Source organism: Salmo salar, chromosome ssa29 (genome assembly GCF_905237065.1).
Source record: "Salmo salar chromosome ssa29, Ssal_v3.1, whole genome shotgun sequence".
Lineage (NCBI taxonomy): Eukaryota > Metazoa > Chordata > Actinopteri > Salmoniformes > Salmonidae > Salmo > Salmo salar.
Window position 1 is genome coordinate 37157501 of NC_059470.1, and position 23056 is coordinate 37180556.

Sequence of the window (23056 nt, forward strand, 5' to 3'; positions counted from 1 at the left end):
CCTGCATTGCTTGTTGTTTGGGTTTTAGGCTGGGTTTCTGTATAAACACTTTCAGACATCAGCTGATGTAAGAAGGGCTTTATAAATACATTTGATTTAATTTTATAGATAATTTGCGTCACCAGTGAGGGAGTGATTTGCTTCCTACAAGAACACAAAACATGTACATTTCTAGACATCTTTGAAAAGCATTTCAGGCCACACACACAGCCACACACACACAGACACACGCACACAGCCACACGCACACAACCACACACTCACACAGCCACACACACAGCCACACACAGCCACACACACAGCCACACACACAGCCACACAGAGACACACAGCTACACACACAGCCACACACACAGCCACACACACAGCCACACACAGAGACACACAGCCACACACACAGCCACACACACAGCCACACACAGCCACACACACAGCCACACACAGCCACACACACAGCCACACACACAGCCACACACAGAGACACACAGCCACACACACAGCCACACACACAGCCACACACACAGCCACACACAGAGACACACAGCCACACACACAGCCACACACAGACACACACACAGCCACACACACAGACACACACAGAGACACACACACAGACACACACACAGACACACACAGAGACACACAGCCACACACACAGCTACACACACAGCCACACACAGATACACACACAGCCACACACACAGACACACACACAGCCACACACACAGCCACACACAGCCACACACACAGCCACACACAGCCACACACACAGCCACACACACAGCCACCAAGACACACAGCCACACACACAGCCACACACACAGCCACACACACAGACACACACACAGCCACACACACAGAGACAGACACACAGCCACACACAGACACACTCAGACACACAGCTTGACGTTAGAGAGTGACGTCACTCACCCGGCCGTATCTGTTAGCGTAAGACCCTGTGAGCAACGAATGGAAAACGATGATGGTCTCATCCAAGTCCCAGATGAACACTCGCTGGAGAGAGAGAGAGAGAGAGAGAGAGACAGAGAGAGAGAGAGAGAGAGAGAGAGAGAGCGAGAGAGACAGAGAGAGAGAGAGAGAGAGAGAGAGAGAGAGAGACAGAGAGACAGAGAGACAGAGAGACAGAGAGACAGAGAGACAGAGAGACAGAGAGACAGGAAAAGGGGGAGGGGGAGGGGCAAAATCAATGTTCGCACTCTGTACCTTGCAATTTGATCTCCCCTGGTCATCCATCCATCCACCCCCTGCCCTTTACATTAGCCCGATAAATAGTGACTCATTCATTAATTAACTAGATATGTTAACATGCTGTAATGTCACCGTCAGAATGGGGTGAGATGAATAACTCTGAAAATCATATCTTAATAATAACTAATTATGCAAAGCCCCACATCTAATCCTTAACACTTTACTTTGACATGTGGAAGGGCTGGTGTCTATATGTACTTCATATACACAGTTACAAACCCATATGTTATTACATAATCATGGGCACACTTTCCTGACATATGGCAAACATTTGACATTCACATAGTTACCCATATAGTTATCCATATAGTTACCCATATAGTTATCCATATAGTTATCCATATAGTTACCCATATAGTTACCCATATAGTTACCCATATAGTTACCCGTATAGTTACCCATATAGTTATCCATATAGTTATCCATATAGTTATCCATATAGTTACCCGTATAGTTACCCGTATAGTTATCCATATAGTTACCCGTATAGTTATCCATATAGTTACCCATATAGTTATCCGTATAGTTACCCGTATAGTTACCCATATAGTTACCCATATATTTACCCATATAGTTACCCATATAGTTACCCATATAGTTAGCCATATAGTTATCCATATAGTTATCCATATAGTTACCCATATAGTTACCCGTATAGTTACCCATATAGTTACCCATATAGTTACCCGTATAGTTACCCATATAGTTATCCATATAGTTATCCGTGTAGTTATCCATATAGTTACCCGTATAGTTACCCGTATAGTTACCCGTATAGTTACCCGTATAGTTACCCATATAGTTACCCGTATAGTTACCCGTTTAGTTACCCGTATAGTTACCCGTATAGTTATCCATATAGTTACCCATATAGTTACCCGTATAGTTACCCATATAGTTACCCGTATAGTTACCCGTATAGTTATCCATATAGTTATCCATATAGTTACCCATATAGTTACCCGTATAGTTACCCATATAGTTACCCGTATAGTTACCCGTATAGTTACCCATATAGTTATCCATATAGTTACCCGTATAGTTACCCATATAGTTACCCATATAGTTGCCCGTATAGTTGCCCGTATAGTTACCCGTATAGTTATCCATATAGTTACCCGTATAGTTACCCATTTAGTTACCCATATAGTTGTCCATATAGCTGTCCATATAGTTACCCATATAGTTACCCATATAGTTACCCATATAGTTACTAGTTTAGTTACCCATATAGTTACCCATATAGTTACCCATATAGATACTAGTTTAGTTACCCGTATAGTCACCCATATAGTTACTAGTTTAGTTACCCATATAGTTACCCATATAGTTACCCATATAGATACTAGTTTAGTTACCCGTATAGTTACCCATATAGTTACCCATATAGTTACCCATATAGTTACCCATTTAGTTACCCATATAGTTACCCATATAGTTGTCCGTATAGTTACCCGTATAGTTACCCATATAGTTACCCTTATAGTTACCCATATAGTTACCCATATAGTTACTGGTTTAGTTACCCGTATAGTTACCCATATAGTTGTCCATATAGTTGTCCATATAGTTACCCATATAGTTACCCATATAGATACTTGTTTAGTTACCCATATAGTTACCCATATAGTTACCCATATAGTTACCCGTATAGTTACCCGTATAGTTACCCGTATAGTTACCGGTATAGTTACCCGTATAGTTACCCGTATAGTTACCCGTATAGTTACCCGTATAGTTACCCGTATAGTTACCCATATATTTACCCATATAGTTACCCATATAGTTACCCATATAGATACCCATATAGTTACCCATATAGATACCCATATAGTTACCCATATAGTTACCCATATAGATACCCATATAGTCACCCATGTAGATACCCATATAGTTACCCATATGTTTTATGTAACATTACAGGCAGTTATCTATCTATTCAGACCCCAAGGATTTGTGGGATTAAAATAAAAATAAAAAATAAACAATATACACAAAATGCTCTAATGTCAAAGTGAAAGGAAAATTCTAACATTTTCAAAGATGAATACAAATTAAATAAATAAAATATAGTCGTTGCATAAGTAGTTAGCCCTCTGAGTCAATATATGTTAGAATCACCTTTGCCAGTGATTACATTTGTGAGTCTTCTTGGGTAAGTCTCTAAGAGTCATTACAGCTGGGGGTCTTCTTGGGTAAGTCTCTAAGAGTCATTACAGCTGGGAGTCTTCTTGGGTAAGTCTCTAAGAGTCATTTCAGCTGGGACTCTTCTTGGGTAAGTCTCTAAGAGTCATTTCAGCTGGGAGTCTTCTTGGGTAAGTCTCTAAGAGTCATTACAGCTGGGAGTCTTCTTGGGTAAGTCTATACGAGCTTTACACACCTGGCTTATCCAATATTTGGCTGTTATTATTTTCTAAATTCTTCAAACTCGGTCATGATTTTGGGGATCATGGCTAGACAGCCATTTTCAAATTTTGACACAGATTTTCAAGCAGATTTAAGTCAAAACTGTAACTTGGCCACTTCTTGGTAATTAACTCTAGTGTATATTTGGCCTTGTGTTTTAGGTTATTGTCCTGCTGAAAGGTGAATTCCCTGTGTCTGGTGTAAAGCAGACTGGAAGTAGGTTTTCCTCTAGGATTGTGACTGTGCTTAGCTTCATCCCGTTTCTTTTTATCCTGAAAAACTCCCCAGTATTTGCCGATGTCAAGTATACCCATAACATGATGCAGCTACCACCATACTTAAAAATAAGGAGGCAGTTACTCAGTGATGTGTTGTGTTGGATTTGCCCCAAACATAAGGCTTTGCATTCTGACCAAAAAGTGTCTTCCTATGCTGTGTATTCTTATTTGCAGTATTACTTCAGTGCCTCAATGCATGTTTTTGGAATATTTTTGTATTATGTATATTTGTGTCCTTGTTTTTACTCTGTCATTTAGGTCATTATTGTGGATTAACTACAATGTTGTTGATCCATCCACCATCTAGTTTTCTCCCATCGAAGAGTGTTCATCAACTCTGTAGCTGTTAAAGAATCACCAATGACATCATGGTAATATCCTTGAGCAGTTTCCTTCCTCTCCTGCAGCTCAGTTCAGAAGGACGACTGTATCTTTGATGTGTGTCTGTGGTGGTTTAATAAATAATCCCAACGGTAGAATTATTAACTTGACCGTGATTAAAGAGATATTCTACGTCTGATTTGTTATCATGACCCGTCTACCAATCACTGCCCTTCTTTATGAGGCGTTCAAAAAAGCTCCCTGGTCTTTGTTGTTGAATCTGTGCTTGAAATCCAATACTTGACTGAGAGACCTGTACGTATGGGGGACAGAGGAAGGGTTAGTCATTAAAAAAAAAAAATCGTGTCAACCCCTTTTTCTGTCACTCATAACTTATTATGTGATATGTTAAGTCATATTTGACCTCTGAACTAATTTAGCCTAAACAAAGGAGCTGAATACTTTATGCAACGACGATATTTTAGTTCTGCATGTTTTACTCGGCTTATTATTTTTCTGTCGATTGTTGACAATAAAACGACAATTAAATACATTTTAACCCCACTTTGTAGCACAATAAAATGGGAACCAGTCCAAAAGGGTCTCAGAGGAGGTAGACCCATCATCTCACCATAATCTCACTATAATATAATAATATAATACTCTAAACAAAATCCATAGTCGATAAGAACAACAACGAAATATAAATAAATGGTTTAATAATTTTTTTGGTGTAGAAGTGTTTTCCTTTTATTGGCATTCATTAAGAGCACTTAAAAAGCACCATTGAAAATAAATGTTATAGTCAATAAACATTTCAGAAATCAATAATAGGTTAAGGTTACAAAAGAGCGTTGAGTTTTGTTCATGTGTGTGATGTGTTAACCTTGGTGTGGCGTTGGGGGTAATTGGATTAGTCTATTGTGCCTCAGACAGGGTGAGGCTGTCTGTCGCCAAGGTAACGCACACACACACACACACACACACACACACACACACACACACAGTCACTCACCTCAAGGTCAGAATCAGGCGGTGGTGAAGGGTTGTTGTTCCTTCTCCCTCGGCCACGTGACTTTCCATCCGAGGCACGCCGCAATCGATCCGATTCTGAATCTTTAATGGGCGTTGATGGACTGTGGATGGTACTGTAATCTCCTGGGGGGGGGGGACAGAGGGAGGGATGGAAAAAGGAGAAGAAGAAGAGATTGTTTTAAATAAAGAGAAGGAAATGATGTATCTCTTTCACCTTTAGAACTCAGAAGAGTGGAGAGAGCTATCGGCAGCGACATTTTGGATTGTAAAGTGTGCGTGTGCGTGTGTGTATGGTGGTTAGAGCGTTGGACTAGTAACCGAAAGGTTGCAAGATCGAATCCCCGAGATGACAAGGTAAAAATCTGTCGTTCTGCCCATGAACAAGACAGTTTAACCCACTGTTCCTAGACCGTCATTGTAAATAAGAATGTATTCTTAACTGACTTGCCTACTTAAATAAACGTAAAATAAAAAAAATACAAAAATGTGTGTTAAATAATGACAACTAGACGATAACAACATTCAAACTATTTTCTATTGTAAGGTTTCCAGAGCGTTAGACAGACAGGCAGGACAGAGATAATAACATCAGTATTCTATTGTTCAGATTATCTCTAATCTGAATGATCTGTAACCCTGGCTAGTTAGAAATTCCTCTAATCTTATTTCACTTGATGATGATGATGATGATGATGATGACATCAGAGCTCTACTGTCAGAAGGAGCGTTAATGTGATTCCTGTTAAAGGGGCGAGACGCTCCTCTCTGCAGTTAATTCATATTTTCTACCATAATGCATTTTTACATTTTTACATTTTAGTCATTTTAGCAGACACTCTTATCCAGAGCGACTTACAGTAGTGAATGCATATATTTCATACATTTATTTTTTCAGATTTTTTCATTGAGTGCTAGGGTAACAAAGGGTGGGTTAAGAATGGAAAGGAGGGGTAACAGCAATTAAAAACAGTTATCACCCCTCAAAAAATATATGTGAATTTATATTTCTTTAATAATACCAATTTCTAGATTTTCTTGGGACCGCCAACATTCGGGGAGGGTTTTGGGTGGCAATTGGGAGGTGGAGGGGTAACGTTGATTATAACAAATTCAAAACAATTATCACAATATTATAGTTTATTTTATTTTAAAAAACCAGTAATGGTTACCATAATGAGTGGCCCTGGCGTCATAGCCACCCCCTCCAGAGCCGTCTGATCCTGGAGACGGAGGGTGGGTTGCCTGGGGGGCCTGGGGCCTACCTGCTGGGGGGTCTGTGAGGGCCTGGCTGGTCAGGGCGCTGGGGGGCTCCTGGAGGGTGTAGGTGGCTGTGGTGGAGGGAGTGGTGGGACTGGTGTTGTTGCTGGTCATATAGGGGGAGGTGTAGGGAGAACTGTTGTAATACTGGGAGTACTGGCCCTGGCCGAACGCTGGGTAGCTCGGGTAGTCCTGGAGGGAGAGAAGGGAGGATGGATGGATGGATGAAAGAGTCAGAGAAAGAGAGAATGACAGAGAAAAAGAAAGAGAGAAACAGTAGAGAAACAGTTGATATATATATATAGAGAGAGAGAACGAGAGAGAGAGAGAGAGAGAAAGAGAGAGAGAGAGAACGAGAGAGAGAGAGAGAGAGAGAGAGAGAGAGTGAGAGCGAGAGAGAGAGAGAGAGAGAGAGAGAGAGAGAGAACGAGAGAGAGAGAGAGAGAACGAGAGAGAGAGGGAGAGACAGAGAGAGAGAGAGAGAACGAGAGAGAGAGGGAGAGACAGAGAGAGAGAGAGGAGAGTAAGTAATGGCCCAGTGGTGCTACTTTACAGTCCAGATTCCAAAACATAAATGTAAACATATGTCTGTTGTGTCCGACATCTGGACAGCGATCTGTCTTGGTATTTTTTTGGGGGGTTCACATCTCAAATGATTTCCTATTCCCTATGTAGTACATTACTTCTGGCCAAGGCTCCGGTCAAAAGGAGTGTACTTTATAGGAACATAGAGTTCCGTTTGGGACCTGACCCTTTTTGTCTGTGGCATAATTCATATGTGCCAGGTGTAAGGGATCATCCCTGTCTACAACACTACAGATGTTATGAGGGATTACTGTATGATTCACGTGACGTGGATCCATTGGAAATGAACTGTATCATACATTATGTCAAAATGTCAAGTGTGTCAAATGGCACCCTGTTTCTTGCATAATAGTGCACTTCTACCCTGTGGGCTCTGGTCACAATTAGTGCACTGTAGGGAACGTGGGTGCTATTTGGGATACACTCCAAGGTTCCCAGGATCTTATAAAAAAATAAAAAAAAAGAGTACAGTACCTCTTAATATAAACCCAATGATGCTAAACATCTTCTATACGCTATCAGAATGACGACATTGGTACCTGCTGTGTACTGTTGAAGCCAGTTGAGTTTGTGAGGGCGTTGCTTCCGGCGTACAGTCCTGACGTGGTTGTGAAGGTGCCACCTGGGGAGGACATGGAAACATACGGTTATCACTAAGGATTAATACATATGACTTACAAACTCAACGACATATGATATCGTGTGATATATGATAACTGCCTTGTTCAGGGGCAGAACAATAGATTTTTAACTAGTCAGCTCGGGGATTCGATCTAGCAACCTTTTCGGTGACTGGCCCAATGCTCTAACCACTATGCTACCTGCCGCCGCAATATGTATACGATAGCATATGATATATGATAGTGTATGGTATATGATAGTGTATGGTATATGGTAATGTCCCCAATCAAACATCAATGGCCAATAGAATATGGCTAAGCCCTCTATATTTTTGCAGTCATGTTGTTTATGGCACATTATAACACTGAACTAAAAACATTTCCACAGAGAAAATAAATGGATTACCACATTTTCACAAAAAGGGACAAAACCAAGAGAGAGAAATATGTTTTGTGGACCAATGATTTCAAGTAGCCAACAGTGAGGTGTAGAGAGAGAAAAGGAGCGAGAGAGAGAGAAAGAAAGAGAGAGAGAGAGAGAGAGAGAGAGAGAGAGAGAGAGAGAGAGAGAGAGAGAGAGAGAGAGAGAGAGAGAGAGAGAGAGAGAGAGAGAGAGAGACAGAGACAGAGAGAGAGAGAGAGAGAGAGAGAGAGCAAGACAGAGAGAGACAGAGAGAGACAGAGAGAGGGTGAGAGAGAGAAAGAAAGAGAGAGAGAAAGAAAGAAAGAAAGAGAGAGAGAGAGAGAGAGAGAGAGAGAGAGAGAGAGAGAGAGAGAGAGAGAGAGAGAGAGAGAGAGAGAGAGAGAGAGAGAGAGAGAGAGACAGAGACAGAGAGAGAGACAGAGAGAGAGAGAGAGAGAGAGAGAGAGAAAGAAAGAGAGAGAGAAAGAGAGAGAGACAGAGAGAGAGAGAGAGAGAGAGAGAGAAAGAGAGAGAGACAGAGAGAGAGACAGAGAGGGAGAGAGAGAGAAAGAGAGAGAGACAGAGAGAGAGAGAAAGAGAGAGAGAGAAAGAGAGCAAGACAGAGAGAGACAGAGAGACAGGAAGGGACCTGCTCTCTCAGGTGTCTCAGAGCCTCACAGTATGCTAAACACTCAGCCTGTTGTGTTGGGGCTACCGAAGGGTGGAGGAGTGGGGGAGGAGGGAGGGAGGGGGGAATGGGGGAGGAGGGAGGGAGGGAGGGAGGGGGGGGTTAGGCTACAGGAGCGCTTAATGAATATGTAGAACCTGTCTTCTCTTCACTGCTTTAAAATAACGTTTCTAATTCATTCAAAGAGGAAGAGCTGATTTGATCTAATGGCTTCTGAGAGAGACAGGCTGGGGCTGCTGCCCTGAGAGAGACAGGCTGGGGCTGCTGCCCTGAGAGAGAAGAAGGGATGAAAAGACGAGAGGAGAGGAGGAGAGGCCCTTGGGCATGACTCTTCTCTTCTCCCTCCCTCCCTCCCTCCTCCCTCCCTCCCTCCCTCCCTCTAGAGGACAGGGAGAAGCCTCGGCAGAATAGTTCTTTGATTTTCAGCAGAATGTATAGATAAAATGATCGTTGACGAATTCTCTGGACCAATGTCTGGTTAGCAATGTCTGGTTGGTTTTTGAGCAAGTGTTTTTTCCTAGTTAAGTAAAGGTTGAATAATATGTAACGGTGTAGCACAAAATAACTTATCAAAATACTGTACCTTCCACTGTCTTCATCCCATCAACAAGTACCAAACATTGCAGTTCTACGACTCAAAACGACTCCATAAGGAGAACAACTTCTCAAAACTAAAGGGGGTTTAGTCTGAGTAGCCACCACTGCTGCTAAACACTTTTAGTAAATAAAATGCTCTTAGACGATAAAGACACATACTGTATCCTCTCTCTCTCTCTCTCTCTCTCTCTCTCTCTCTCTCTCTCTCTCTCTCTCTCTCTCTCTCTCTCTCTCTCTCTCTCTCTCTCTCTCTCTCTCTCTCTCTCCCTCTGTCCTCCAGCTATCAGATCTATACACATCAGATGTATACCTTCTGTTCTCTCTCCCTCTCTCAAAGGGCTTTATTGGCATGGGGAAACATATGTTTACATTGCCAAAGCAACTGGAATGGATAAACAAAAGTGAAATAAACAATAAAAAGTGAACAGTAAATATTACACTCACACAAGTTCCAAAAGAATAAAGACATTTACAAATGTCATATTATGTCTATATACAGTGTTGTAACGATGTGCAAATAGTTAAAGTACAAAAGGGAAAATAAATAAGCATAAATATAGGTTGTATTTACAATGGTGTTTGTTCTTCACTGGTTGACCTTTTCTTGTGGCAACAGGTCACACATCTTGCTGCAGTGATGTAACACTGTGGTATTTCACCCAATAGAAATGGGAGTTTATCAAAATTGGATTTGTTTTTTAATTCTTTGTGGATCTGTGTAATCTGAGGGAAATATGTGTCTCTAATATGGTCATACATTTGACAGGGGATTATGAAGTGCAGCTCAGTTTCCACCTCGCTTTGTGGGCAGTGTTGCACATAGCCTGTCTTCTCTTGGTAGCCAGGTCTGCCTACGGCGGCTTTTCTCAATAGCAAGGCTATGCTCTCTGAGTCTGTACATTTGGTGTTTTACATCGTAGGGGTGGTAGTGGGGGTAGTTGGGGTTGGTGGGGCGGGTAGTCAGGGGTGGTTTGAGGTAATGGGAGTTGTGTGGGGTAATGGGTGGTAGTGGGGGTAGTGAGGGGTAGTGAGGGGTAGTACAGAGTTGGTGGGGGTTAGTGTGGGGTATTGGGGGTTGGTTAGTGGGAGGAGGGTGGGGGATATTGGGGGTTGGTTAGTGGGAGGGTAGTGGGTTGGTGGGGGAGATTGGGGTTGGTTAGTGGGAGGAGGTGGGGATATTGGGGGTTGGTTAGTGGGGTGGGGTTGGTGGGGGTTAGTGGGAGGGTATTGGGGGTTGGTTAGTGGGAGGGTATTGGGGTTGGTTAGTGGGAGGAGGGTTGGGGATATTGGGGGTTGGTTAGTGGGAGGGTATTGGGGGGTTGGTTAGTGGGAGGAGGGTTGGGGATATTGGGGGTTGGTTAGTGGGAGGAGGGTTGGGGATATTGGGGGTTGGTTAGTGGGAGGGTATTGGGGGTTGGTTAGTGGGAGGGTATTGGGGGTTGGTTAGTGGGAGGAGGGTTGGGGATATTGGGGGTTGGTTAGTGGGAGGGTATTGGGGGTTGGTTAGTGGGAGGAGGGTTGGGGATATTGGGGGTTGGTTAGTGGGAGGAGGGTTGGGGATATTGGGGGTTGGTTAGTGGGAGGGTAGTGGGGGGTTGGTGGGGGGTTAGTGGGAGGGTATTGGGGGTTGGTTAGTGGGAGGGTATTGGGGGTTGGTTAGTGGGAGGAGGGTTGGGGATATTGGGGGTTGGTTAGTGGGAGGAGGGTTGGGGATATTGGGGGTTGGTTAGTGGGAGGGTATTGGGGGTTGGTTAGTGGGAGGAGGGTTGGGGATATTGGGGGTTGGTTAGTGGGAGGAGGGTTGGGGATATTGGGGGTTGGTTAGTGGGAGGGTATTGGGGGTTGGTTAGTGGGAGGGTATTGGGGGTTGGTTAGTGGGAGGAGGGTTGGGGATATTGGGGGTTGGTTAGTGGGAGGGTATTGGGGGTTGGTTAGTGGGAGGAGGGTTGGGGATATTGGGGGTTGGTTAGTGGGAGGGTATTGGGGGTTGGTTAGTGGGAGGGTAGTGGGGGTTGGTGGGGGTTAGTGGGAGGGTATTGGGGGTTGGTGGGGGAATTTGACCCTTATCTGTCCCTTATTTTGCCAGGAAAGTTGAGTGAGAACACATTCTCATTTTACAGAAACGACTTGGGGAATACTTACAGGAGAGAGTAGGATGAACGAGCCAATTGGAAGCTGGGGATGATTAGGTGACCATGATGGTATGAGGGCCAGATTGGGAATTTAACCAGGACACCAGGGGTTAACACCCTTTACTCTAATGATAAGTACCATGGGTTCTTTAGTGACCACAGAGAGTCAGGACACGCCAACATCCCATCCGAAAGATGACACCCGACACAGGGTAGAGCGGGGGATTGATGGGGTGGGTAGTTTGTGGTGCCTGCTGTTCCCCCGGGGGGGGATGTTTAATGTTTAATCTCCCTCATCCCTGCCGCCATACCACCCTTACCTCCCCCTCCTGCCTTCTGGCCCCACCAATCGGAGTCCATTTGTTCTGGTTGATCAGTCCCCTAGCCAAGGGCCATGTCTATCATCGGTGCACAATATTTGCAGCAGAAGTTTGTACGCCCCACTTGGGACCAGACTATCATGTCCAGATGGGTTTCCTTTAAAAGGCTTGCAGAGTAGAGTGACTGCAGGCAGGAGCACGCTGGACACACACACACACACACACACGTACGTACGTACGCACGCATGCACACACACATGTAGGGAACACATTGGGATACGAGGGAGAGGAAGGGACAGGGTAAATGCAAATAAAAAATACATGGGTTTTTGGGGACTGTAGTGTTACTGCAACATTACTGTTGTATTTAATACAGCGTTTTTTTTGTAGGGTCACTACTAGGGTCTCTACTAGGGTCTCTACTAGGGTCTCTACTGGGGTCTCTACTAGGGTCTCTACTAGGGTCACTACTAGGGTCTCTACTAGGGTCACTACTAGGGTCTCTACTAGGGTCTCTACTAGGGTATCTACTGGGGTCTCTACTAGGGTCTCTACTAGGGTCTCTACTAGTGTCTCTACTAGGGTCTCTACTAGGGTCTCTACTAGTGTCTCTACTAGGGTCACTACTAGGGTCACTACTAGCTCTACTAGGGTCTCTACTAGGGTCTCTACTGGGGTCTCTACTAGGGTCACTACTAGTGTCTCTACTAGGGTCTCTACTAGGGTCACTACTAGCTCTACTAGGGTCTCTACTAGGGTCTCTACTAGTGTCTCTACTAGTGTCTCTACTAGGGTCTCTACTAGGGTCTCTACTAGTGTCTCTACTATGGTCTCTACGAGGGTCTCTACTAGGGTCTCTACTAGGGTCACTACTAGTGTCTCTACTAGTGTCTCTACTAGCTCTACTAGGGTCACTACTAGTGTCTCTACTCGGGTCTCTACTAGGGTCACTACTAGTGTCTCTACTCGGGTCTCTACTAGCTCTACTAGGGTCTCTACTAGGGTCTCTACTAGTGTCTCTACTAGCTCTACTAGGGTCTCTACTAGGGTCTCTACTCGGGTCTCTACTAGCTCTACTAGGGTCACTACTAGTGTCTATACTAGTGTCTCTACTAGCTCTACTAGGGTCTCTATTAGGGTCTCTACTAGGGTCTCTACTAGGGGCTCTACTAGGGTCTCTACTAGGGTCTCTACTCGGGTCTCTACTAGGGTCACTACTAGTGTCTCTACTCGGGTCTCTACTAGCTCTACTAGGGTCTCTACTAGGGTCTCTACTAGGGTCTCTACTAGGGTCACTACTAGCTCTACTAGGGTCTCTACTAGGGTCTCTACTGGGGTCTCTACTATGGTCACTACTAGTGTCTCTACTCGGGTCTCTACTAGGGTCACTACTAGCTCTACTAGGGTCTGTACTAGGGTCTCTACTAGTGTCTCTACTAGTGTCTCTACTAGGGTCTCTACTAGTGTCTCTACTAGTGTCTCTACTAGGGTCTCTACTAGGGTCTCTACTAGTGTCTCTACTCAGGTCTCTACTAGCTCTACTAGGGTCTCTACTAGGGTCTCTACTAGTGTCTCTACTAGCTCTACTAGGGTCACTACTAGTGTCTCTACTCGGGTCTCTACTAGGGTCACTACTAGTGTCTCTACTCGGGTCTCTACTAGCTCTACTAGGGTCTCTACTAGGGTCTCTACTAGTGTCTCTACTAGCTCTACTAGGGTCTCTACTAGGGTCTCTACTCGGTTCTCTACTAGCTCTACTAGGGTCACTACTAGTGTCTCTACTAGTGTCTCTACTAGCTCTACTAGGGGCTCTACTAGTGTCTCTGCTAGGGTCTCTACTAGGGACTCTACTAGGGTCCCTACTAGTGTCTCTACTAGGGTCTCTACTAGGGTCTCTACTAGCTCTACTAGGGTCTCTACTAGTGTCTCTATTAGTGTCTCTACTAGGGTCTCTACTAGGGACTCTACTAGGGTCTCTACTAGCTCTACTAGGGTCACTACTAGGGTCTCTACTAGCTCTACTAGGGTCTCTACTAGCTCTACTAGGGTCTCTACTAGGGTCTCTACTAGCTCTACTAGGGTCTCTACTAGGGTCTCTACTAGGGTCTCTACTAGCTCTACTAGGGTCTCTACTAGGGTCTCTACTAGCTCTACTAGGGTCTCTACTAGGGTCTCTACAAGGGTCTCTACTAGCTCTACTAGGGTCTCTGCTAGGGTCTCTACTAGCTCTACTAGGGTTTCTACTAGGGTCTCTACTAGCTCTACTAGGGTCTCTGCTAGGGTCTCTACTAGGATCTCTACTAGTGTCTCTACTAGGGTCTCTACTAGGGTCTCTACTAGTGTCTCTACTAGGGTCTCTACTAGGGTCTCTGCTAGGGTCTCTACTAGGGTCTCTACTAGCTCTACTAGTGTCTCTACTAGTGTCTCTACTAGGGTCTCTACTAGGGTCACTACTAGGGTCTCTGCTAGGGTCTCTACTAGGGTCTCTACTAGCTCTACTAGGGTCTCTACTAGTGTCTCTACTAGGGTCTCTGCTAGGGTCTCTACTAGCTCTACTAGGGGCTCTACTAGTGTCTCTACTAGTGTCTCTGATAGGGTCTCTACTAGTGTCTCTACTAGGGTCTCTACTAGGGTCTCTACTAGTGTCTCTACTAGGGTCTCTACTAGGGTCTCTGCTAGGGTCTCTACTAGGGTCTCTACTAGCTCTACTAGTGTCTCTACTAGGGTCTCTACTAGGGTCTCTACTAGGGTCACTACTAGTGTCTCTACTAGGGTCTCTACTAGGGACTCCACTAGGGTCTCTACTAGGGTCTCTACTAGGGTCTCTACTAGGGTCACTACTAGGGTCACTACTAGGGTCTCTACTAGGGTCTCTACTAGGGTCTCTACTAGGGTCTCTACTAGCTCTACTAAGGTCTCTACTAGGGTTTCTACTAGCTCTACTAGGTTCTCTACTAGCTCTACCAGGGTCTCTACTAGGGTCTCTACTAGGGTCTCTACTAGAGTCTCTACTAGGGTCTCTACTAGGGTCTCTACTAGTGTCTCTACTAGGGCCTCTACTAGGGTCTCTACTAGGGTCTCTACTAGCTCTACTAGGGTCTCTACTGGGGGCTCTACTATGGTCTCTACTAGGGTCTTTACTAGCTCTACTAGGGTCTCTACTAGTGTCTCTACTATGGTCTCTACTAGGGTCTCTACTAGGGTCTCTACTGGGGTCTCTACTGGGGTCTCTACTAGGGTCTCTACTAGTGTCTCTACTAGGGTCTCTACTAGGGTCTCTACTATGGTCTCTACTAGGGGCTCTACTAGGGGCTCTACTAAGAGCTCTATTTGGGTCTCTACTCAGGGCTCTAGTTCATTCAGAGGAGAGGCCAGGCAGTCAGTGGTCATTCTGTTAACTGGAGTGCAAGGCCGTCCGTTACTAACATGCTTATCTCAGACCACGTGGTTCAGCCGATGTACAGGGAGAGAGAGAGAGAGAGAGAGAGAGAGAGATTTTAGGGAGAGAGTGACAGAGACAGAGAGAGAGAGAGAGAGAGAAAGAAAGAAAGAGTAATATCGTCATTGTGGCCAGGAAACTAGCTTTCTCTCCTTCCCTCATCTGTCCTTCTCTCTCCTTTCTCCCTCCCTTTCTCCTCCTCTCGTTTCCCCTCATTTCCCTCATTTCCTCTTTCTCTCTCTCTCTCTCTCTCTCTCTCTCTCTCTCTCTCTCTCTCTCTCTCTCTCTCTCTCTCTCTCTCTCTCTCTCTCTCTCTCTCTCTCTCTCAAGGCTGTAGAGCTATACAGCAGAGAGTCTGCAGGCAGGCAGTATTTGGTTAAGAGGTGTGGAAAAGAGGCTTCCCCGGCCGCTCCACACATCTGCTGTTCTTTTGGCCTGGCCTTATTTATTGTGAGATGCTCTGGAGGTTTTTCAACAACATGTGGAGATGTTTCTACTATCACACGTTATTCAGTGGAGAGAACACAAAGCTTACAGCTAGAGCTGATACAGAGCCTTCAGAAACTATTCATATCTCTTGACTTATTCCAAATTTTGTTGTGTTTCAGCCTGAATCCAAACTTTTCTCACACACAATACCCCATAATGACATCACAATACCCCATAATGACATTACAATACCCCATAATGACATCACAATACCCCACAACGACATCACTATACCCCATAATGACAAAGTGAAAACAGGTTCTTAGAAATGTTTGCAAATGAATAGAGAAATACACACCCCTGAGTGAATACGCTGTAGAACATGTTTGGCAGCAATTACAACTGTGAGTCTTTCTAGGTAGTCTTTTCAAAATTCTTCAAGCTCTGTCATATTAGTTGTTGATCATTGCTAGACAACCATTTTCAGTTCTTGCCACAGACTTTCAAGTAAATTGAATCCTTATGAGCTTACTGACGCATCTGTGCTTCAATCCAAGTAAACATAATAAAAAAATCCCCCATCAAAATCAGTCAGTTTAAGCTAGAGATCTCTGCATGGGCTGCATCTCAGTCCACAGCGTCTGCAGCGGAAGGTGGATGAGCTACAGCAGTGTTTGTCAGACCATGAGACATCCCAAAATCGGTCTTCTCACAAGAAATGTCTATAGCGTACGAAAATACTTTATGGAAAGATTAAATTGAGATTTAGCCAGGCTGAGGTTAGCCAGATTGTTAGGCTACAGTTAGCTCTGGTTAACCCAGGTTTATAGGCTACAGTTAGCTCTGGTTAGCCAGGCTGATAGGCTACATTTAGCTCTGGTTAGCCAGGCTTATAGGCTACAGTTAGCTCTTGTTAACCAGGTTTATAGGCTACAGTTAGCTCTGGTTAGCCAGGCTGATAGGCTACATTTAGCTCTGGTTAGCCAGGCTTATAGGCTACAGTTAGCTCTGGTTACCAGGCTGATAGGCTACAGTTAGCACTGGTTAGCCAGGCTTATAGGCTACATTTAGCTCTGGTTAGCCAGGCCAATAGGGTGCAGTTAGCTCTGAAGATAGAGCGAGCGAGAGAGAGAAAGAGACAGAGAGAGAGAGCGAAAGAGAGCACGCGAGAGAGAAAGAGAGATGGTGGCGGTATTGTAAATCAGTCTGTAACTGTCATGGAGAGAGACCATGTTTCTGGACCTTCCCCAAAAGAGGAGAGGCAATGGCTGGAGGTGAGGAGGTGAGTTGAGGAGGAGAGGAGGTTAGAGGAGGTGAGTTGAGGAGGAGAGGAAGTTAGGAGGTGAGTTGAGGAGGAGAGGAGGTTAGGAGATGAGTTGAGGAAGTGAAGAGGTAAGGAGATGAGGTAAAGAGAGGAGCTGGAGCGGAGGTGAGGAGAGTAGATAAAGAGAGGAGGTAAGGAGAGGAGGTGAGGAAGTAAGGAGAGGAGGTGAGGAGAGGAGGTGAGGAAAGGAGTTGAGGAGAGGAGGTGAGGAGAGGAGGTGTGGAACGGAGGTGAGGAGAGGAGGTGTGGAAAGGAGATGAGGAGAGGAGGTGAGGAGAGGAGGTGTGGAAAGGAGGTGAGGAGAGGAGGTGAGGAAGTGAGGAGAGGAGGTGTGGAAAGGAGGTGAGGAGAGGAGATGAGGAGAAGAGGTGAGGAGAGGGGGTGTGGAAAGGAGTTGAGGAGAGGAGGTGAGGAGAAGAGGTGAACGAAGAAGCGATAAGAGGAGGTGAGGAATTGAGGAAACGTGAGAGGAGACAATTTACGGAGATTACAGTACACTATATGATTATCTTTGTTCCTCACCTTGCATCTGATAGCTGTATGGAGCCTGGCCCGTCTGAGGGGTGGTGAAGCCTGAGCTGTAGCTGAGGAAGCCTGTCTGTCCTGGGGATTGGGACTGGCTCAGTCCCCCCTCTGTCTTTATGCCTGCCCATAATGGACCTGAATCAGTTAGTGACACTACGTCGGTTTGATGCACACACAATTCATTGTTGTCAGACTCTAAGCCAAAAACGCAATTGCCTATTTTATTAAATGCTAATAAATATAGTAAATATATTATTATTTTTATATATTAGTATGTTTATTATTATCCTTGATAACTGAGTGATTTTAATAGTAGCTAATATGTATGTTTTAATAATTTGCTAGTAAGTGTTATAACTGCTGCAGTGATACAGTCATTTATCCACACTGGAATCAACAGTAGTTTGGTGGTTTAAAAATGAACAGATTGAATTTATACAACAGTTATACAAGAAATGTGACGTACATTTTTTATTGAACCTTCATTTAACTAGGGAAGTCAGTTATGAACAAATTCTTATTAAAAACCCGGATGACGCTGGGCCAATTGTGCGCCGCCCTATGGGGCTCCCAATCACGGCCGGTTATGATACAGCCTGGAATCAAACCAAGGTCTGTAGTGACGCCTCTGTGACTGAGATGCAGTGCCCTAGACCGCTGCGCCACTCGGGAGCTCACATAGTAAAGCACTGTATGTTTCAATGTCTTAAAGATGGGTGATCTCTAAAAATTGTACACAAGTAATAAAAACAGAACGCACTTGTTTGTTATTAGTAAACGGCCCTTTGCTGATGTGGATCAGGCCCAACATATTTCCTACGCTACGGCAGGTTTGTTAGCTACTAGCTACCACTCAAACAAACACTGTACGTGTCTCTCAAATGGAACCCTATTCCCTATATAGTGCACTACTTTAGACGAGGGTCTATACTGACCTACCAAGCTAAAAGACAATAGCTGCTCATAGCGTGGAACTGAGAAAAAAATGCCTTTAATTTACCTTGGTTTCACAGTAACTTTAAGCAGTTACTGCTAACATGACCCCCGTTTTCTCCAAAACACAGTACAATAGAGGCAGGATACTTGTCCACATGATTAAGCATGTATTTAATGTAGCAAAAATTACATTAACTCATTTTTCGAACCAAATGAGCAGTTACTGCCTTTTAGCTTGGTAGGGCAGTATAGACCCTCGTCAAAAAGTAGGGCACTATATGGGGAATAGGGTGCCATAGGGCTCTGGTCTAAAGTAGTGCACTATATAGGGAATAGGGTGCAATTTGTGATGTAGTCTGTAAATTCCTGGTCATATTGGACATTCTGTGGGGGTCAAAGCCCTCTTAAGACTTTGGACAAATAAACAACATTGTGATGTGCTTTGCTGTTTTGTTCCTGTGGTGCCTGAAGAGACCGGTTTTGTTTTGAAATTTATATCGGTAATCTTTCTCCGATCTGACTGAATAGCTTGATAAGCACATTTTTATTTTACACCGTTGAAGAAATATGGTGCAGGGCACAAAACAACGGCTCAGCATAGTTCTAGGACATCTTTTTGAGCTATCGTGGGAACAAACAATTTGTCCTGAGCTAAGCGTTTAATTGCAATACCCCCTCCCCCCTTTGTGAAGGATTGTAGAGCAACTAACAATTACAAGAAGCTACATTCCCACAGTTACATTAGTTTCACAAAATATATTGGACTTAATTCAGCTTTAGCTAACTAGGAACTAATCATATGATATAATGGGCATAGTAATGTAACTCTGAATTAGAATAGGATTTTTTTTTTTTTTAAATAAAGACGAATAGTTTATTTAACTTAATATAGTAATAACTCTATACTGCATCTCTAATTAATACATCTATACTGCATCTCTAATTAATACATCTATACTGCATCTCTATTTAATACATCTATACTGCATCTCTAATTAATACAGCTATACTGCATCTCTAATTAATACATCTATACTGTATCTCTAATTAATACATCTATACTGCATCTCTATTTAATACATCTATACTGCATCTCTATTTAATACATCTATACTGCATCTCTAATTAATACAGCTATACTGCATCTCTATTTAATACATCTATACTGCATCTCTAATTAATACAGCTATACTGCATCTCTAATTAATACAGCTATACTGCATCTCTAAGTAATACATCTATACTGCATCTCTAAGTATTAGATCTATACTGCATCTCTAAGTAATACATCTATACTGCATCTGTAAGTAATAGATCTATACTGCATCTCTAATTAATACAAAGGAGGGATGATATATATACATGGGTACCTCCATGTATTTTAGATACAGTGTATATAATCCAGATCGCATGGGGTTGGCCTGTGCTTACCATAACAATAGTATATACTGTATACTGAATATGATAATACACATATCTGCATGTATTTCAGGCATAAGGTATCTCCATGTAACGTAGATATATCTCTAATGTACTTTGATGAGTACATCTATACAGCTCGTTGTATAGAGGCATAGGATTGGCCTGTGCTTACCATAGGCAGGGATCCCGTAGGGTTGTCCAGGCTGGGGGTAGCTAGCATAGGCTGCGGCCTGCTGCATTCCTGTGGTGTACTGTGTCTGACCGTACGCAGCCATATTTTGGGATGAAGGGGTAGGGAGAATATGTGGATATGGTCTGCTATTTCAGAAAAGAAACAAGGAGAAGAGAGAGAGAGAGAAAATTAGAAAAAGAAGAGAGAGAGAGAGAAAGAGAGAGAGCGAGAGAGAGCGAGAGAAAGAAAGAAAGAAATGAACATATTTTACCCACAAAATCATAAAACAAAGTTTGTTCACTGACAAATTCTTTGTGATTCTGCTATATAATGTTAAATAGTGGGCTGAAGCCCGCAAAGAGAGAGAGAGCCATTGCCTGAGCTGGTATACACTACAAAATAATAAGAAATCGCAAAAAGGACTTTTTTTTTTGCAAGATAATAATTACAACAGTTTTGTAAGTGCACAAGTTGCAGACATCCAGGCAAACAAAGCAGGTAGAAACATCCACATCTAGCAGCAGGATCTAATTAAAGGAACCAAATGAAGTTGGATTCTGTTTATTTTCTGAAGCAAAATAAAAGAAACCTTACTTGGAAGGGTAAATCTGTGAGGAGAACTGGTGTGTTTGTCTTGGGCTGAAGCCACTGGTTCCAATAACTGAGTTGAAAAGAGAAGAGGAGGCAAGCACATATTTTAACATTAAAGATATAAGGTAAATATTATCTTTCGCCAACAGAACTTCTGGAAAGTGTAATTGCATTGCGTTACTCTATTTATTTCCTCAACCTTATTTAAGGTTCAAAACGCGGAGCGCAATAATGAAGTAAAATAATCAGGTAAAAACACAAAGGGTTTATTCTGCTGACCTGTGTATATACACTCTTAGAAGAAAAAGTGCTATCTAGAACCTACATGGAACCCAAAAGGGTTCTACCTGGAACCAAAAGGGTTCTACCTGGAACCAAATAGGTTCTACCTGGAACCAACAGTGTTCTACATGGAACCAAAATGGAACCCAAAAGGGTTCTACCTGGAACCAAATATGTTCTACCTGGAACCAAAAGGGTTCTACCTGGAACCAAATAGGTTCTACCTGGAACCAACAGTGTTCTACATGGAACCAAAATGGAACCCAAAAGGGTTCTACCTGGAAACAAAAGGGTTCTACCTGCCTGGAACCAAATAGGTTCTACCTGGAACCAAAAAGGGTTCTACATGGAACCAAAAGGGTTCTACCTGCCTGGAACCAAAAGGGTTCTACCTGGAACCAAAAGGGTTCTACCTGGAACCAAAAAGGGTTCTCCTATGGGGACAGCCAAAGAACCCTTTTTTCTACGAGTGTACAGTGCATGTCTCTAGTTGTGGTCCTTGGTCAAAAGTATTTCACTATACAGGGCATAAGGTGCCATTTGGGACGAACCTGCCATATGCTGTTACTCCTACATAGTGTCTGGTCTAAAGTAATGCACTATATAGGGAATAGGGTGGCATTTTGGACGCAACCTCTGTGAGATACTTTGGCACTGCCATGACGACCGCTAGACTGGTGTAAACACAGTACGGATGGTCTGGATCAGTGTGGGCCTGTGTTCTGGGCCTGTTGTCTGGGCCTGTGTTCTGGGCCTGTGTCCTGGGCCTGTTGTCTGGGCCTGTGTCCTGGGCCTGTGGTCTGGGCCTGTGTCCTGGGCCTGTGTTCTGGGCCTGTGTCCTGGGCCTGTGTCCTGGGCCTGTGTTCTGGGCCTGTGTTCTGGGCCTGTGTCCTGGGCCTGTTGTCTGGGCCTGTGTCCTGGGCCTGTGGTCTGGACCTGTGTCCTGGGCCTGTGGTCTGGGCCTGTGTCCTGGGCCTGTGGTCTGGGTCTGTGTCCCAAATTTAACCCAATTCCCTGTATAGTACAATGCTTTTGACCAGGGCTCTATGGGAGAAGGCTTTGTCCAAAATGACACAACATATTATGTAACTGTATGTAACTGTATGTAACTATGCAACTGTATGTATCTATGTAACTATGCAACTGTATGTAACTGTATGTAACTGTATGTAACTATGTAACTGTATGTAACTGTATGTAACTATGCAACTGTATGTACGAATGTAATTGTATGTAACTGTATATAACTATGTAACTGTATGTAACTGTATGTAACTAAGCAACAGTATGTAACTACGTAACTATATGTAACTGTATGTAACTGTATGTAACTGTATGTAACTATGCAACTGTATGTAACTACATAACTATATGTAACTGTATGTAACTATTTAACTATGTAACTGTATGTAAATATGTAACTATGTAACTTTATGTAACTGTGTAACTGTATGTAACTGTATGTAACTATGTAACTTTATATAACTGTATGTAACTGTATCCAATTGTATGTAACTATGTAACTGTATGTAACTGTGTAACTGTGTAACTATGTAACAATGTAACTGTATGTAACTGTGTAACTATGTAACTGTGTAACTGTGTAACTGTGTAACTGTATGCTGTATGTAACTGTGTAACTATGTAACTGTGTAACTATGTAACTGTATGCTGTATGTAACTGTGTGACTGTGTAACTGTGTAACTATGTAACTATGTAACTGTATGCTGTATGTAACTGTGTAACTATGTAACTATGTGACTGTGTAACTGTATGCTGTATGTAACTGTGTAACTATGTAACTGTGTAACTGTGTAACTGTGTAACTATGTAACTGTGTAACTATGTAACTGTATGCTGTGTGTAACTGTGTAACTGTGTAACTATGTAACTGTGTGACTGTGTAACTGTAACTGTGTAACTGTGTAACTGTGTAACTATGTGACTGTGTGACTGTGTAACTGTGTAACTGTGTAACTGTGTAACTGTGTGACTGTGTAACTGTGTAACTGTGTGACTGTGTG

General features: G+C 43.5%; 1 protein-coding gene across 25 annotated transcripts in view; it reads right to left on the reverse strand.

Moving 5' to 3' along the window:
- Positions 1-23056, reverse strand: part of eya1 (EYA transcriptional coactivator and phosphatase 1) — a 108794-nt gene that overhangs the window by 50226 nt on the left and 35512 nt on the right. For 10 of the 25 annotated variants that reach the window (XM_045710781.1, XM_045710782.1, XM_045710775.1 and 7 more), the window contains 7 exons: positions 20753-20819; positions 20159-20304; positions 17626-17763; positions 7691-7773; positions 6479-6758; positions 5290-5432; positions 931-1014 (listed from right to left, as the gene is read on the reverse strand). In XM_045710781.1, the coding sequence (XP_045566737.1) occupies positions 931-1014; positions 5290-5432; positions 6479-6758; positions 7691-7773; positions 17626-17763; positions 20159-20304; positions 20753-20819 (941 nt within the window). The remainder of the gene's footprint in view (positions 1-930; positions 1015-5289; positions 5433-6478; positions 6759-7690; positions 7774-17625; positions 17764-20158; positions 20305-20752; positions 20820-23056) is intronic. The other 15 variants (XM_045710776.1, XM_045710765.1, XM_045710768.1 and 12 more) reach the window with 8 other exon arrangements.